This window comes from Pecten maximus, chromosome 3 (genome assembly GCF_902652985.1).
Source record: "Pecten maximus chromosome 3, xPecMax1.1, whole genome shotgun sequence".
Taxonomy (NCBI): domain Eukaryota; kingdom Metazoa; phylum Mollusca; class Bivalvia; order Pectinida; family Pectinidae; genus Pecten; species Pecten maximus.
In genome coordinates this window covers 831492-850382 of record NC_047017.1, presented here as the reverse complement: position 1 = coordinate 850382, position 18891 = coordinate 831492, and the positions used below count along the sequence as shown (strand labels likewise).

General features: G+C 37.7%; 1 protein-coding gene across 1 annotated transcript; it reads right to left on the bottom strand.

Moving 5' to 3' along the window:
- On the bottom strand, nt 1-18823 carry LOC117322895 (tubulin--tyrosine ligase-like). Its single transcript, XM_033877840.1, has 9 exons — nt 18738-18823; nt 16038-16207; nt 11054-11132; nt 7712-7956; nt 4763-4895; nt 3068-3268; nt 2037-2130; nt 1205-1323; nt 1-687 (listed from the first exon to the last, which is right to left on the bottom strand). Exons 2-9 carry the CDS (start codon nt 16198-16200, stop codon nt 576-578), a joined length of 1146 nt encoding a protein of 381 aa, XP_033733731.1. The 5' UTR covers nt 16201-16207; nt 18738-18823; the 3' UTR covers nt 1-575.
- Between the last annotated feature and the right edge of the window lie 68 nt (nt 18824-18891).

Here is an 18891-nt window from a genome sequence, read left to right as displayed (position 1 = left end):
TGACCTTGATTGAAGGTCAAGGTCTTTCACTTGAACAAACTTGGTTGCCCTTCACCCCAGTATACTAAAGGCCCAATATTAAGTCCCTTGGCCTCTTGGCTTTAGAGAAGAATTCAAAAATTGCAAATTGTTTACCACACACAATACATGGTGCCAGATAAAATGTGATTGATATAGGTCACTTGACATTTTGTCTCAGGTGATCTAAAAAGTTAATGGGCAACAAATGAAACTAGATCATTCACCATACAACAGAACTAAAGATGTTGTGTAGAAACGAAAAAACAATCAGACTAATTACTATATGGCACATCTCATGACACAAGGTCCTAATAATACAACAAAAAATCATACACATTTGTTACATTCAAATTTGCACAGAATTCTGCAGTATTGTAATTGTGCTTTATATTGGTCAGTATACATTTTTTTTTTGTATACAACATTATCATATACAGTCAATAATACCAAATATGTTTGCTCAAATACTCTGAAAAACACCATCATGCAAATACCATGAAGCATTCATTCAGAAAAAATTCATACAACATAAATGTAATTCTGTGTTTGTGTGATTATGTGATACGATTAAACCAGTTTTCTCCTCTTCCTCCTGGGTCTGAAGGCGGATATATTGGGTCAATAGCTGTCTGTACTAGACTGCGCGCCAGGTCTGGCAACAGCTTTCTGTAAAATGTTTATCCATAGGAAACATATGTAATCTGCATTATGAGAATTTATGAAAAAAATGGCATCAGACAAGATGAAAATTGTTTTTTTGTAACTATTTAATGTATTTAAAGTGTCTGTATCTTATACAGTATATGTACATGTTTAAAATTATAGATGTGCATCAGATAAATATTGCCAGTCAGGTCAACATATGCATACTATCAAACTGTCATATCCATACTTAAAAATTCTAAAATTCCAATAGATAGATTTTAAAGAAATTATGGTAAAAAAATAAGATTTCTCTATATATACAAAGTAAAGTTTATCTCACTTCCCAGGGCCAACATGAGACCCCAGGGTAAAGAAATTTGCAATTTTCATAAAGCATCTGAAAACACTTCAATCTATGAAGAGTATTTGATTCTACCCTATATGGGTTTTAAAAGACAAAGACAATTTGAAAAAAGATAGCGATACCATGAACTAGTATTTCTCCACAATAATGACAGAATATGTTGTTGTTACTTACTGTGCACATGCAGGTGCTCCATTGATTTCCAGTAACCAGATCTTCAACTCGTCATCTAACATAAAGTCAAATCCAAACAGCTGGAAACTTTGGTATCCCAGACAGCTGGTACATATACGCTGTAAGGTGAAAGGTCATACACATACAATGTAAGGTTAAAGGTCATATATATATATATATAATAGATAATAAATTGTTTTTATCCTTACGGACAAATTATAAAAGTAAAATAAAAAAAACAACTCTCCGTTAGCGCTTTCGTCATGACGCAACGAAAGTGCTAACGGAGAGTTGTTTTTTTTATTTTACTTATATATATATATATATATACGCTGTAAGATGAAAGGTCAGACACATACAATGTAAGGTCAAAGGTCATATATATAACAGTCCAGACAGCTGGTACATATACGCTGTAAAGTTAAAGGTCAGACACATACAATGTAAGGTCAAAGGTCACATATATACACACTGTAAAGTTAAAGGTAAGACATATACAATGTAAGGTCAAAGGTCATATATATAACAGCCCAGACAGCTGGTACATATACATTTAATGTGAAAGGTCAGACACATACAATGTAAGGTGAAAGGTCAGACACATACAACATAAGGTGAAACGTCAGACACACATACATCATTGTACATATTAAGAACACCCACCTCTTTGACTGGTCAGACACACACATACATCAGTGTACATATTAAGAACACCCACCTCTTTGACTATGGTCAGACACACACATACATCAGTGTAGAGATTAAGAACACCCACCTCTTTGACTATGGTCAGACACACACATACATCAGTGTACATATTAAGAACACCCACCTCTTTGACTATGGTCAGACAGGCTTTAACTATTTCTTTTATCTGCGGTATAATCACTGCATCCATGGTAACAGAAGATTTCTTCCACAAATATCTGAAATGGAAAAAAATTGAATTATGAAGGACGAATTGTTATAACTGACCAGGCTGGTTTTGTTTTGATGGGCTATCACGAGTAGGGTACGTAATTTAGAGGGTTTCTTTGTCATATTAGCTGGTTGCTACCTCCCTGAGTAACACACAAGAGTTCTGTAACATGGTTTTACTCAAATCCACAACCATGATGGCCCACTTAGTGATTATACAGCTTCCTGAGAAATACAAACATGCCCTGAGTATGGATATAAACACACTTCGTATTTTCATTATTAGTCAAATGTTCTACATTACTGAGGCGTTATACAGCTCCTTCAATAAAACTTCATAAATGAGGTTAATAAAAATCTGTTGTTCAGACATTTCTTTACCCCGCAAAGTGAAAGTGTTATCATTTTCAGCTTAAAATAACTACTGACAAAACGAATAAGTGTTAATCAGTAATGTGTTATAACGAAACTTCAGGAGAAATTCAAAATAGTTTGTTTGATGTTTCTTGTATTACATAATGGTAAGCTGCAAGCAAAAGTTGGTAGAATAGTATTTGCTTGAAACATATTATAAACCAATAGAAACTTCACAGAAAAACTTTTAACCTGCTTTTAAATACATATACATGTATATATACATATATATGTAAACATTTATACAAAATTGGTTCCACTTCACCAAAGGTGCTTCAGACCAAATTTGGTCAAAATCTGCTCAGTTGTTTATGACAAGTAGCATTTAAAATTTTTTTTTTTACATAGGCATAAATTAATTAACCCGTCTTTCAGACCAGGTGACCTAAAAATTGTAGATTTAACTGAAAATACCTTTCACTTTCATCTTTTTTTAATGAATTGAATGATTACACAGTGGCCAAAATACTGTAAAGAGAGATAGCTTAAACAAGGGATATTACTCCTTTCAAATTATATTGTAGATCGTACCTGTTAAACTCGTCAAAAAACATCTCGTTTCCCTCTTCATATGCACCAAAGTTTGGTGATAACTCCAGTTGTAGGCAGTGGTTGGTCAGATGACCCAAGGTTGCGTCAAGGTCATCTGCTTTGTAGCTTTCTGATGCAGTCCTCAATACACCCTCTCGAAACAGATAGATATTGTAATTTGTATCCAATAGGACCCAGGACCTGTTCAAAAACAAATATACAGCATAATTATTTATCTTATTAATAACCTGTAATAAAAATATTTATTTCTGACATCTAACTTCTGGCAGTATAGCTAATCCAGAAAACATCTGGCAGTATAGCTAATCCAGTAAACATCTGGCAGTATAGCTAATCCAGTAAACTTCTGGCAGTATAGCTAATCCAGTTAACTTCTGGCAGTATAGCTAATTCAGGATACCTCTGGCAGTATCGCTAATTCAGGAAACCCCTGGCAGTATAGCTTATCCAGAAAACATCTGGCAGTATAGCTAATCCAGTAAACATCTGGCAGTATAGCTAATCCAGTTAACTTCTGGCAGTATAGCTAGTCCAGTAAACTTCTGGCAGTATAGCTAATCCAGTAAACTTCTGGCAGTATAGCTAATCCAGGAAACTTCTGGCAGTATCGCTAATCCAGGAAACTTCTGTCAGTATAGCTAATCCAGGAAACTTCTGGCAGTATAGCTAATCCAGTAAACTTCTGGCAGTATAGCTAATCCAGTAAACATCTGGCAGTATAGCTAATTCAGTAAACTTCTGGCAGTATAGCTAATCCAGTAAACATCTGGCAGTATAGCTAATCCAGTAAACTTCTGGCAGTATAGCTAATCCAGTAAACTTCTGGCAGTATAGCTAATCCAGTAAACTTCTGGCAGTATAGCTAATCCAGTAAACATCTGGCAGTATAGCTAATTCAGTAAACATCTGGCAGTATAGCTAATCCAGTAAACATCTGGCAGTATAGCTAATCCAGTAAACTTCTGGCAGTATAGCTAATCCAGTAAACTTCTGGCAGTATAGCTAATCCAGTAAACTTCTGGCAGTATAGCTTATCCAGTAAACATCTGGCAGTATAGCTAATCCAGTAAACTTCTGGCAGTATAGCTAATTCAGTAAACTTCTGGCAGTATCGCTAATCCAGTAAACTTCTGGCAGTATAGCTAATCCAGGAAACTTCTGGCAGTATAGCTAATCCAGGAAACATCTGGCAGTATAGCTAATCCAGTAAACTTCTGGCAGTATAGCTAATCCAGGAAACTTCTGGCAGTATAGCTAATCCAGTAAACTTCTGGCAGTATAGCTTATCCAGGAAACTTCTGGCAGTATAGCTAATCCAGAAATCTGGCAGTATCGCCAATCCAGAAAACTTCTGGCAGTATAGCTAATCCAGGAAACTTCTGGCAGTATAGCTAATCCAGTTAACTTCTGGCAGTATAGCTATTCAGTAAACGTCTGGCAGTATAGCTAATTCAGTAAACTTCTGGCAGTATAGCTAATCCAGTAAACTTCTATAGCTCTGTAAATATTTACAAAGTATTAATCCTTGTCACCCATCATCAGAATTGTCATAGCAGTTTGGCAAGCAGATCCACTGCAAGCACCCAGCAAAGTCTCCGCCCTAGCACTGAAGATTTTCCTCACCCGAAATGTATACATTATGATTTTTTTAAGCCAGTGATTTGTGACACTCACCTGATATCAAACTTCCTGTCTCCTTTCAGCAGGTAAGGGTTGTCTATGTACCTCTGGACTATAAAACCTTGTGTCTGTGTATCAACAAACTGTATCAGCTCCTCTGGGTTACTAGATATCATAATGCCTTCTCCTAAAACATTGTATACATTGTATAGAAAACAATTATTATAATAGAATTAACATTTAACTGATAAAATCTGTACTGTGTCAATGTTTTTTTGCAATACTGAGTGTTGATCTTTCATTGACACCATCCCAAAATTAAACTGATTGAGACTGCATGCATGCATTTAAAATTTTGCTTTAAAATTGCAATATCATATGTTATAACAAGAGGCCCATGGGGCCTGTATCGCTCACCTGGTTGGATTAGACCAAATGTCAAAATAATGTTCATGTTCATGTTCAATTCGTTTTATTTGTCGATCTCAAACAATGCTATATATGGTTATGGTGTGGGGATCCCAATTGCTTTAAAGAAATAACGAAGTCAAGACTCTCTAAGGGTCTGAAAGACCTCAAGAATTGTTTTTAGAACATCCATTCATAACTTTATTACTAGTAGCGATTTAAAAGAATTACCTCTATTTCCCCTATGGGCCCCGCCCCTTTGGCCCCTCAGGGGTCAGAAACACCATTTATGCAAAATCTGTTCCTCTTCCCCCAATGATGTTTCTGACCAAATTTGGTTCAAATCCATTCATAACTTTATGACTAGTAGCGCTTTAAAGAAATTTCCTCTATTTCCCCTATGGGGCCACGCTCCTTTGGCCCCTTGGGGGTCAGAGTCACCATTTATGCAAAATCTGTTCCCCTTCCCCAAAGCATGTTTCAGACCAAATTTGCTTCAAATCCATTCATAACTTTATGACAAGTAGCGATTTAAAGGAATTACCTCTATTTCCCCTATGGGGCCCCGCTCCTTTGGCCCCCCCAGGGGTCAGAGTCACCATTTATCCAAAATCTGTTCCCCTTCCCCCAATGATGTTTCTGACCAAATTTGGTCAAAATCCAATAAGAACTTTTTGACTAGTAGCGATTTGAAGCAAATGTTGACGGACGACGGACGGACGACGGACAGACGCCGCACCATGGCATAAGCTCACCGGACCTTCGGTCCAGGTGAGCTAAAAACGTTTGTCCTCTTATTAGTAAATATAACAAATCAAATGACTTTAGGCCTTTGAACTTCGAACTTGAACTTTTGCAAAGCAACCAAAGTGTTAACTGTTATTCTATTTATAACAAAAGGTCAATGGGCCTGTATCACTCACCTGCTACTAATGCTCAATACCTCTTTACTCAAATATGAGAGTAATCAAATCTAACTTCATTTGAATAAATTTTGTTGCCCTTAATTCATCTCCTGCTACTGGACCAATATTATGACACTGGACCTTTTGGTTAATAAGTTAACATTTTAACATATTTGATGCCTGTGACCTTGAAAGAATGTCAAGGCTATGCATTTACATGAACTTGGTAGACTTCTCATCTGTTTGTCTTATTATAATTAGCTCACCTGCACTCACCTTTGGACAGGTAAGCTAATACTGTAACAGACCAGGTGACTTTTGACCCTCAAAGCCATCCTACCCCCAACACACAAGTACAAATGTAACAATAGTTTACCAAATGACCCTATGTATTTTATTGAAATCAAAGTTGACAGACAGTCAGAGAGCACAATATAGCACAAAAACAGACTGTCTCCATGGGTGGAGGAGACATAAACAATGACCAATATAAAATAAAAGATGATAGCAGTTTTGATTTAGAGTCTGAGTAGTAGAACTACAGTATAAATATAATTATTTGATAATTAAAGAATTTGGTAGAGCGAGGACCCCAGCAGATTGAAACTTAGTGTGTTACCGTAAATATTCGCATAAAGTGCCTGGTCTTCAAAAACTTAATTCTAGTAGCAGTGACCTTAATTTGATCCAATAAAGATCAATAAAGTCGGTAGAATGAGGACATTGAAAATCTATTTAAAGTAACAATGACCTAATTTTTTACACCAGGTGGTTAAAATGTGAACTCAAACAAGAGATGATGATTGTAAGCAAGAGTATGAAATCAGGGAAATGTGATCATAGAACAAGGATGATGATGTCAAAAATCTATTTATTGTAACTTCCTGTGTATTGCCTGCTCTGTAAGATTGCCCGCACGAGTCGAAATGATGTTTTTATAATTAAATCAAAGTCTGCAGATAGCATACTCGGGTGCATGGCCGACGTGTTATCTGCTATGTAATGAAATACAAGTTCACTATCAGGGGAATTCCCGCTGTATATCGCCTTGACAAGTAATCAGTGTTAATAAAAGTATTTACACCTGACATGTTCATTCATAGGTAAATGCATCTTTTATATTTCAGAAGTGAACAGCAATGTCGGCTCCTGATAACGCACCTTAAATACACAAATTAACTGGGATTTGACAATAATTGTAAAGCCTGCAGTTTTTATGGTTTTTTGTCAGATAGAGCCACTTCTTTAGATAGCCCCCAGAAGACATTCTTTAATGTTTTAAAATGTATAGCCTGCAGGCAATACACCGGAAATTACAGTTTAGTGCCGGTGACCTCATGTTTGAACCCAGGTGATTAAAACATGAACTTGTTAAAGAGATGATGGTTATGTACAATGTATACAGGTGATTAAAACATGAACTTGTTAAAGAGATGATGGTTACGTACAATGTATACAGGTGATTAAAACATGAACTTGTTAAAGAGATGATGGTTACGTACAATGTATACAGGTGATTAAAACATGAACTTGTTAAAGAGATGATGGTTACGTACAATGTATACATGTATGAAGTTTCCGGACAAATGGATCATTATAAGTCGGTGGAGCGAGGACGTTGTTTGGTTACGTGCGTACAAGCCTATCCCTTTATACCCTCACCGACTGGTTTTAAGGGCATCATTAATACCTTTTGAGCCAGCTGAAGATTTTGCTATCCATGTTACAGATTTTCCTTCCTGCTTTGCCAATTTTTCAGTCGCTTTTAAAAAGTCTTCCCTTTCATCAGGTTTCGGTGATTTGCGTACTAGTACGGCCCCTTGTTCACCAGCTTTCTGCAGGTTTTTCGTAATGTCTTTAGGACAAAGAATGAAGGACTCGGGTAGCCACTTCGGGGAAGGTTTTCCAGTAGACTTGAAAAAATCTTTGAATAATCTAAACAGAAAAGAAATATTGAATGTTAATTTCTTCATGAAATTATCAAGATAAACTTAAAGCTTTGATAAAACAAGAGCTCCCAGAGGGATCTTGGCACCGACCACTGAGCGATCTTTATTGGTTCTATGTCAGACCTTTTCCTTTTCCACATAAAAATCTAACAACAAGAGCAAGCAGAACCTAATGTGAGGTTTGAGAAACATCTCTTCAGTTCTTTTCAAGAATTAGCTATAACAAACGTCAATTTTCAATATCAGAAATTTGTTATCAAAAATCTAAATTGAACTGGCACAACTAGGAACAAAGGGGAGCATACACTTGAAGTTTGAGGAATATCCTCTAGTACTTTTCAAGAAATGGAATAACAATGAATGTTTACAGACGGAGAAATGAACAACTGATGGACAGACCATGGCACAGGACGATTTAAAAACTGCAATAAAAAAGTCTAATAAATACTTGGAGCAGACAAATTTTAACTCTAATTGGATTAATCCAGATTAAAAATAATATTTAAGCAAAGGAATTCTACACCATATTATTATATAGTTGTTATGACACATTAATGTACATAATGTATTACTATTGAGATTAACAAACAAGAGGCCCATGGGCCTTAACACTCACCTGAGTTCTGATATATATACTGATAGATAGAGAGAATAAGGTTGTTCAATTGGACAAACTTAGTAGCCCTTCATCTCAGCATAATATTGACCTAATATCAGGACCCTGTTCATGAGCCTCTTTGTTAATAAGAAGTCATGTATAGATTTTAACAACTTTGACCTTGAAAGTTGATCAATATGATCTGTAACCCTGAGCCTCTTGGTTATTGGGAAGAGGTTAAAGTAGGTCAAGGTCATTCATCTGAACACACTTGGTAATCCTTCATCCAAGCAGGATTTTACCTTAGTTAGGCTATGTAATATCATGACTTTGGGCCTCTCGAATATTGAGATGTTCATTTACAGATCAATACTGTATATTATAATTATAATTGTAATCAAAACAAGGAAACTAACTACTATATACAGGGAATCTATAATGTGTTGCTCCACTATCTATATGTTAATGAGCCACTGAAAATATTTAATGCATGTAAGCTAAACCGGTTTGTTTTGAAGAATGGCGGACTGGCGATCAAACCCATCCATCAGAGGCCCGCATCTGACTAGTTGCTGCCGCGAAGGCAAAGTAAAGTATTGGATGAAATCCTAACATCATCTACGATATACTGAATCAACGTGAGTTTGTTAGACAAAAATAAAGATAGGTTAAACATGACAAGAGGCCCATGGGCCTTAACGGTCATCTGACAAACACTTACACTCACAGCAGGGACACACACCCCAATCCAGCATTATTACCATAAATTATTTATCGCAGCCAGTTATGTTTTAGATCAAATTTGGTTTTTATCCATTTAGCTTGTCCAGGAAGAGCAGCATCATAAAGCAAAATTTTAGCCAAGTTCCCATTTTTGGGGCATGCCCCTCTGTCCCAATGGGTCAGACAAGACTCATTTATATCAATTAGGATTGCCTTTCCCCAATGATGTTTCATACTAAATATGGTTGTAATCAATTCAGGCATTAAGGAGGAATTGCATTTTTAAGAAATGTTTAACCTAAGCGCTCCTTTTGCCCCATCTTTTTTTCCCCAGGGGTCAAACCTGTCTCATTAAAAAATATGATTGCCGTCACCTTATGTTTCACATCAAATTTGGTTGTAATCCACCAAAAGGTTAGGGAGGATTAGGATTTAACAGCAAATATTCACCAAAGTTCCCCTTTTGGGGCCCTGCCCCTCAGGCCCCAGGGGTCACACTAGCCTCGTTTATATAAAATATGACCATCCTTCCCAAAGGATGTTTCACACCATATTTCGTATTAATCCACCCAACGGTTAGAGAGAAGTAGGATTTATAGCAAAAATTCACCAAAGTTCCCCTTTTGGGGCCCCGCCCCTCTGGCCCTAGGGGTCAAACCAGCCTCATTTATATAAAATATGATTGTCCTCCTCCAATGATGTTTCACACCAAATTTGGTAATAATTCACTATGGGTGTTAGGAGGAGTAGGATTTTACAGCAAAATTTCATCAAAGTTCCCTTTTTTGGGCCCGTCACTCTGGCCCCAGGGCTCACACCAGCCTCATTTATATAAAATATGACCACCCTCCCCCAATGATGTTTCACAACATATCTGGTTGAAATCTACTTAAAGGTTAAGGAGGAGTAGGATTTTATAGCAAAATTTCATCAAAGTTCCCCATTTGGGGCCCCACCCCTCAGGCCCCAGGGGTCACACTAGCCTCATTTATATAAAATATGACCGCCCTCCCCAAATGATGTTTCACAACATATCTGGTTGAAATCCACTAAAGGGTTAAGGAGGAGTAGGATTTTATAGCAAAATTTCATCAAAGTTCCCCTTTTGGGGCCCCGCCCCTCAGGCCCCAGGGGTCACACCAACTTCATTTATATAAAATATGACCGCCCTCCCCCAATGATGTTTCACACCAAATTTAGTTGTACTCCACCTAAGGGTAAAGGAGGAGTAGGATTTTATAGCAATATTCACCTAAGTTCCCTTTTTGGGGCCCCGCCCTTCTGGCCCCAGGGGTCAGACCAGCCTCATTTATATAAAATATGATTGCCCTCCCCCAATGATGCTTCAAACCAAATTTGGAAGTAATCCACCCAAGCGTTAAGGAGGAGTAGCGTTTTGAAAGAAAAAGTTTACGGACGGCGCACGGCGGACGGCGGACGACGACGGACGAAGCACGATGACTATAGGTCATCCTGACCCTTTGGGTCAGATGACCTAAAAAGCCAACGTAAATTGGTAGTGAATCTTTTCCTTATTTGATAACCAAACCACTGCTTTTCTATTTATCATCCGGGTTATAACTTGGTATGCACAGGGTTGCTTCGCATTCTGATTAACTCATTGATATGAACAAGTTTTGTATCAATTAACGAAAACAAAGAGAGGCTTTAATGAGATCTGTACAATATGAGGAGAAAAATGAAGATGTCAATGTAACATTGTTTTCATAAACTAAGGTAAAATGTTAGAGTAATATCATACCTGACCATTGCTGTCTTCCTACAGAGAATGTCTGATCCTCTGTAGTAATTCACCAACTGTACCAATCCTGGTTCATGTCCTGGGAAACACACGTCTTTCATATAATATACAGGTTTAAATTAAGGATACATGGCTGATGCATAAATTTTATATGCTCTTTCTTTTCCAAAACAGAATACAAGTCATGAAACAGCAGCAAATTTTGGTTGAAATATTTTGAAGTTAAGTAACAAAAGACTTGTGGGCATAAGTGTCACAAGGGTTCTGATATACAGATATACAGATTTTTTTTTCATTTATAAAATATGACCAACCCAATTATTATTGAAAGTGTTACACAAGAGTTGTCGAAGACAACATAGCTTGCCAAGTGGTTTGAAATTCAGAATTAATCTTTTAAAAGTAGGTCATGATCGAAGGTCATGGTCAAGGTCAGAAGGTCCACAAATGTAGCACCAACGGGAATGTCTTGTCACAAGGAACACACGTGAAATATGAAAGTCTTATCTCATAGGGATATACATATTGTAGTCAAGGGTTAAGTTTTTTGTAAGTAAGTCAAAGGTCATGGTCAAGGTCAGCAGGTCTGCACATGAAGCACCAATGGAAATGCCTTGTTACATGGAACACACATTTGAAATACCTAATTAGTTGTATCCTCATCAGTTATGACATAACACTGTTTTATAAAAACATGAACAACGCTGTCTACAGACAATGCTGACACCCAGGGTATAGAAATAGCTCCACTGGACATAGGTCCGGCAAGCTATAAAATAGTCTGCATTATCCAATATCTAAAATACAGATTTAAGACTTAGAGTATCTGATTCTAGCATGTCAAGGTCTCCATGAAATTGTAGATATTGAAAACAAACAAAATATACACAAAAATAAAAATTTCTTGTATAAACTTGGACAAGTCAACGGGAAAATATAACAGCTTCAGATGAATAAACCTTCATGTCATCCTACAACTAGGGCCATATAATATAAACCTACCACCGGTAACCCCTCAACAGGGCTAAACAGGAAGCTCTAGTATAAAATCAATAATTAATTGATTGATTGGTCAGGAGCAATAAAGTTCACAATTTCGATAAAGCCTTTCAAGACTTTGCATTTATAAAGAGATTTTGTTTTCAGCATATATGGGTCTAAAGGAGAAGATTGTTGAAGTTCAAGCCAATTTGAAGCCTTAAGATAGACCGTCCCCCTAAGGGTATAATGGACCCTATAACTGTATACGTAGCCATACATATTTTAGCAGTAATCTATTTTAGCACATTTCATACCAAAAGAATTCAGCTAACTTATGATTGCACTAGATACATTTTCTTTATGTAGTTTTCTACAGAAATGATTTTTGGTACGCTAATTCATAATTGAATTCGGTTTTGTGCTAAAATTTGATTAAACCAAAATAAGTCTGTTTATGGTATTCACATCTTTGGCCATGGAGAATTTCTGTAAAATTTTATTGAGATTGGCTTAGGAGATTTTGAGAAGAAATTGAAAAGGTAAACTGTTTTTGGACACACAACAGACCAAATCTGGTTGCTAGATCTGTAATTACAGTTACATTATTTCATATTATTAGGTGATGTTTTCAGTGACATGACAAAGTCATGACTTAAAGGTGCTGAGTGTTGGGGAAATTACTACCTCCTCTGTTAGAGAGTTCCACAAATTTATCACTCTGTTGCTGAAGAAATGACCATGCTTCTTCAGTCTACATGGTCTTTTGAATATTTTCCTGGAAGTGAGTGGGTGGAGCGGTCCCAATCTGTCAGGTGGCCACTCATCTCTTGCAATGGTGTTCCACTGCCTGTAGGTGTTGACCTGTCTTGGGTTACAGCTGGTATCCTGTAGGTGTTGACCTGTCTTGGGTTCCAGCTGGTTTCCTGTAGGTGTTGACCTGTCTTGTCCTTGGGTTACCAGCTTGTATCCTGTAGGCGTTGACCTGTCTTGGGTTCCAGCTGGTATCTGTAGGTCGTTGACCTGTCTTGGGTTACAGCTGGTATCCTGTAGGTGTTGACCTGTGCTTGGGTTATCAGGCTGGTATCCTGTAGGTGTTGACCTTGTCTTGGGTTCCAGCTGGTAATCCTGTAGGTGTTTGACCTGTCTTGGGTTCCAGCTGGTATCCTGTAGGTGTTGACCTGTCTTGGGTTCCAGCTGGTATCCTGTAGGTGTTGACCTGTCTTGGGTTCCAGCTGGTATCCTGTAGGTGTTGACCTGTGTTGGGTTCCAGCTGGTATCCTGTAGGTGTTGACCTGTGTTGGGTTCCAGCTGGTATCCTGTAGGTGTTGACCTGTCTTGGGTTCCAGCTGGTATCCTGTAGGTGTTGACTTGTCTTGGGTTCCAGCTGGTATCCTGTAGGCGTTGACCTGTCTTGGGTTCCAGCTGGTATCCTGTAGGCGTTGACCTGTCTTGGGTTCCAGCTGGTATCCTGTAGGTGTTGACCTGTCTTGGGTTACAGCTGGTATCCTGTAGGCGTTGACCTGTCTTGGGTTCCAGCTGGTATCCTGTAGGTGTTGACCTGTCTTGGGTTCCAGCTGGTATCCTGTAGGTGTCAACCTGTCTTGGGTTCCAGCTGGTATCCTGTAGGTGTCAACCTGTCTTGGGTTCCAGCTGGTATCCTGTAGGTGTTGACCTGTCTTGGGTTCCAGCTGGTATCCTGTAGGTGTCAACCTGTCTTGGGTTCCAGCTGGTATCCTGTAGGCATTGACTTGTCTTGGGTTACAGCTGGTATCCTGTAGGTGTTGACCTGTCTTGGGTTCCAGCTGGTATCCTGTAGGCGTTGACCTGTCTTGGGTTACAGCTGGTATCCTGTAGGCGTTGACCTGTCTTGGGTTCCAGCTGGTATCCTGTAGGCGTTGACTTGTCTTGGGTTCCAGCTGGTATCCTGTAGGTGTCAGCCTGTCTTGGGTTCCAGCTGGTATCCTGTAGGTGTTGACTTGTCTTGGGTTCCAGCTGGTATCCTGTAGGCCTTGACTTGTCTTGGGTTCCAGCTGGTATCCTGTAGGTGTTGACCTGTCTTGGGTTCCAGCTGGTATCCTGTAGGTGTTGACTTGTCTTGGGTTCCAGCTGGTATCCTGTAGGTGTTGACCTGTCTTGGGTTACAGCTGGTATCCTGTAGGTGTTGACTTGTCTTGGGTTCCAGCTGGTATCCTGTAGGTGTTGACCTGTCTTGGGTTCCAGCTGGTATCCTGTAGGTGTTGACCTGTCTTGGGTTACAGCTGGTATCCTGTAGGTGTTGACTTGTCTTGGGTTCCAGCTGGTATCCTGTAGGTGTTGACCTGTCTTGGGTTCCAGCTGGTATCCTGTAGGTGTTGACCTGTCTTGGGTTCCAGCTGGTATCCTGTAGGTGTTGACTTGTCTTGGGTTCCAGCTGGTATCCTGTAGGTGTTGACCTGTCTTGGGTTCCAGCTGGTATCCTGTAGGCGTTGACCTGTCTTTGGTTCCAGCTGTATCCTGTAGGCGTTGACTTGTCTTTGGTTCCAGCTGTATCCTGTAGGCGTTGACCTGTCATGGGTTCCAGCTGGTATCCTTAATATTTTATCTGTCTGTCTTTGTTTATCTTTCCTTTCTCTTTTTTATTCTAAAGTTAGGTTCCTCAGTAGCACTGAAGTTCATCACTCAACCTGCCCATTATCAACCTGACTTTCTTCAGTAGTATTTTTCTCTGCGATTTTTCACCTAAAGTATCGCTGGTTCTGGTCTTTCCAAGGCCGTCCTTATCCCCCTTATCACTCTTTCATCTAGTGCTTTGTTAGTCAAGAGAGGATTTTTTCAGGTTGTTCAAGGACATTTCAAAGTATCATTTTGTTTGCTTTATTTTATTTCTTTCTGTTAGTTCTTTATTCTGTGAATCCACTAGAATATTGATATTTTCTTTCATCTTTGACTCAATGTAATGTGGAGATTTATTTACCTCCTAACTTATCTTGAGTGTTGTTTCAGTTTACAGTTTCTATATCCTGGTATCAATATCTTTAGTCACTTCTCATTGGTAATTTGTAGGAGTTTGTAGTCACCGATGTACTTAAGCATTGGCTGAATGGGCTTGCATGCTGAGAAGTTGAATGATTCACCCACAATGTTGTTTTTTATGAGGTGCTTGAATACTTCTCTTGGCAGTTAGGAATATTCTTGACAGAAACTAAGACCGCAACATTCACATGTATTAAATCCTGTGTCCTCTACAAATAATATATATGTGTCACATAATTATGATATCTAATTACTGTTTCAATCACTTGCTTCCTTGGAGATTTGATCCTGAAATTTTCTGATCTATTTTCTGTCTATGGCGGACAAAACTAAACGACAATCAGAACAGGTGAGACTTAATCTCAGATGGGTGTGAAAATAAATGGTAACAGATTTCCTCTTGAGAAATACCTTTGAATGAGAGAATGCTACACCACCGATAGTGAATACACTGCTCATATCACAACAAGAGGCCAAGTGGACCTGCATCACTCACATGGATTTTCAGAGATTGTGGCAAAACACTTTCATTTCAAGCTGTTTATTATGGATATTTTTATTTAATTCATGTTATAATATTATCCAAATTTTGTGATCTGTCCCTTTCTGGTTGACAAGAAAAAATAAATCAGTTGAAAAACACTTAATGTTAATAACCTATTTTTTTAAAAGACATCTGGCCGCACAGAAGAATTACTTCTAAGGATTAACCTCCAGTGTTCCTTACTGGTCCAGCCCCTATGACCCCAGCGGGACCACACCCACCTTTTATACAAGAACGGTTCCCCTTTCCCCCATGGATGCTTCAGACCAATTTTACATAAAATAATGTCATTCCTACAAAAGGGTTTTTGAAGCATTTACTATTTTTCCCCTATTGAGCCCCACTCCTTAAGCGTCTGGGGGCTAAACCCAACATTTATACATTTGTTCTCCTTTCCCATAGAAAATATCAGACCTAATTTGGACTACATCCTCTGATAACCTTTACCTAGTCTTCCAAATGGCAGTTTGTTCCTTTCTCCAAACATGAGTTGGAAAGATGCTGAGTTGACAGGTAACTTTCTCCAGTCTTCAGCTGCATTTTTCAGAAGGAAATCTGATACTGCTCGATACACACTGCTCTTGACATCTCTTTTTACAAAGCCATACATTGTGATTCTGTAACAAATACAGGGTTAATTGAGTACATTTGTAATGTTTAACTGAGAGAAAAATGAAAATATGTCAGCTATATCCTTGCTATGTTTATGACTATTAAAATCTACAGTCAAACCTGTGTATAAGGACCATGGAGGGGGAGACAGGAAAACGGTCAGTATAGACAGTTGCCTTCATAGACATGTCAATATTTTTGCACCAAGCAGCTGTTTTTTCATTGAGATCAAAAATTTCAGTTTACATTAGGCCTCTAACATCTTAGGCCAGGTTTACGGAATAAGACATAGTTAAATTTTGTTTTTATCAAACAGATTTGAAAACTTTTTTAAAGGTTAACAGCCGTGGTTTGAGTAATAGCATAATGATAAATTTCTAAGAACAATATAACCACATTTAATCTCAATGTTTTTTACATCCAATTTCAAAGCCATACAGAAGACAATATTAATACTGTTTATAGGTCTGACAGTAAGAAACAAAAACAAAATTTCAGACTAAATGCCAACAAATGATTCTAAGCATGAACCGTGTATGCAACAATGCAATATACATATGTCTACATCTACCCTAGCAAATACCATGCAGTGTGACGATCTTAAATTCTAGAAATAAATATGCGTATGTGGAAAACATTAATTATGAATTTATATAGGCAACCAATAAACCAATGAACCGCATTATCTTTTCTAATAGTAACATGAAACACTTTACGTTAAAATGTTGATTGCTGGAGAAGAGAATTAAGATTGATGATTCTTGTTTTATGTCAAAGTGTTGCGTCCATCCCATAGCTTTTACAATAATTACCTCCCCTTATATACAATGTATATATATATAAAACAAAGACATAATTGAAGTTTAGCCATTTAATGAAATAATGAAATAAGATAATAAAGTATACAAAAACCCTTTCACCCCAGATCAAATGTCTCGATTATATCAAAAGTCTATCAATATTTACAATAATTATTTGTATTCATGAACTACATGTATATATGCTACTGTGGTATACCCATTGATAGTCGTAATCAGTACAAGTGTTAATTTGCAACAAAAACAATGACTGTTTGTCATATACATACATATACATGAACTTGTATTTTCTTTTATCATTTACAAAAAGTAATATAAGTATACATTATTCTGGGTTTTTTTTTAAATGTAGTGTGGTTAGATTTATCAGTATACATATTATACATGTATGTAGGTTTAATAGTGTCTGATCGGCCAACAATTGGTCGGACATTGATTCTTCTTTAAATGAATTATGTACTGAACATTCAACCCTGAAGTGATCATGTACATGTACCTTAGTTATCATAACATTTATTGATGTGTGAAATTCATATTAGCAGGCTCAGGCCTCCTGGTCATCTGTAATATATAGACATATCGACAGGTCCCTCGACTCTCTCCCCTGATGCCTTAGGGAAGCTAATCATTATAATTATAACAGGTGGAAGTCTTCACACCTGTACATATATATAATCAAGCCAGCGCCGACCAATTGTCTAATACAAGGCTAAACACTGTGGTAGTCGCGGTGACTGACCTGTTTAAAATCCTCCTTTTGTCATACAAATTTTAATGTACAAGATCATGACTACTGCTTGGGGATCGGGCATTTTATTATTGTAGTGTTTCCTTTAAAAATCAAGATAGATAATGTCATCATGGAATATCATTAGACGAGCATATATACAAATTCATTTTATAGGGGTGTGCCTAATGAGTGTCCTGTGAGGGTTTTTGCAGGCCCCGCAATTCGTTAAGTGATATTTTTAAATAATTTTTTTTGTATCATACATATGAACATCGAACCCATTAACATGCGAAATTTGACTTGGATTGGATGTGTGCATATTATGCATTTTTAACGACATAGTTACGGTGCAGTGCACATGCGAGTGTCCTGTGAGGTTTTCGCACGCCCCACAATTCATTAAACGATATTTTAAAATTATTTTTTCTGTATCATACAGATGGATATTGAACCTATTAACATGCAAAATTTGACTTTGATTGGACGGGTGCATAACATGCTTGAATGTAACGGCGAAGACGAAGTAACGGTGCCATACATATATGCGAGTGTCCTGTGAGGAATGTGACCTGTGAGGAATGAGTGTCCTGTGAGTGTTTTTGCACGCCCCGCAATTCATTAATGATATTTTAAAATTATTTTTTCTGTATCATACAGATGAATATCTAACCAATGAACATGTAAAATTTGACTTTGATATAACGAGTGCATATTATACAAATGTACCGGCGAACACGAAGTTACGGTGCCATAAACATACGAGTGTCCTATGAGGAATGAGTGTCCTGTGATTGTTTTTGCACGCCCCGCAACTCATTAAATGATATTTTTAAATTATTTGTTCTGTATCATACAGACAGACACTGGGGTGGGATGGTTTGTGCGAATTGAAAGTCTACAATTCTAAATTAACCGCATTTCGAGGGAATTATCCGTTTATCTGATGCAGTGCATCGATCAGGAAAACCGTACTATTAGGTAACATACCTCAAACCGTCAAACAGACGATCAGATATTTGTTAAGATCGCATCGTCAGGCATTCTGTTGTGGAAGTCTTTAATGTGAAGTTAAGTTTGGTGTATGGGGATATCATCATAGTTAAGAAAACGTTTGCTTTCTACAACGTCTTGATACTGAAAA

What these genes read in the sequence shown, in the direction of transcription:
- LOC117322895 (XM_033877840.1), bottom strand. Translation starts at nt 16,200, where the DNA reads ATGTATGGCTTTGTAAAAAGAGATGTCAAGAGCAGTGTGTATCGAGCA. An exon ending in AGGAAGACAGCAATGGTCAG is followed by an intron (nt 7,957 to 11,053) that starts GTATGATATTAC and finishes TTTTCTGTTTAG; the next exon opens with ATTATTCAAAGATTTTTTCA. An exon ending in GTCTGACCATAGTCAAAGAG is followed by an intron (nt 1,324 to 2,036) that starts GTGGGTGTTCTT and finishes TTCACCTTACAG; the next exon opens with CGTATATGTACCAGCTGTCT.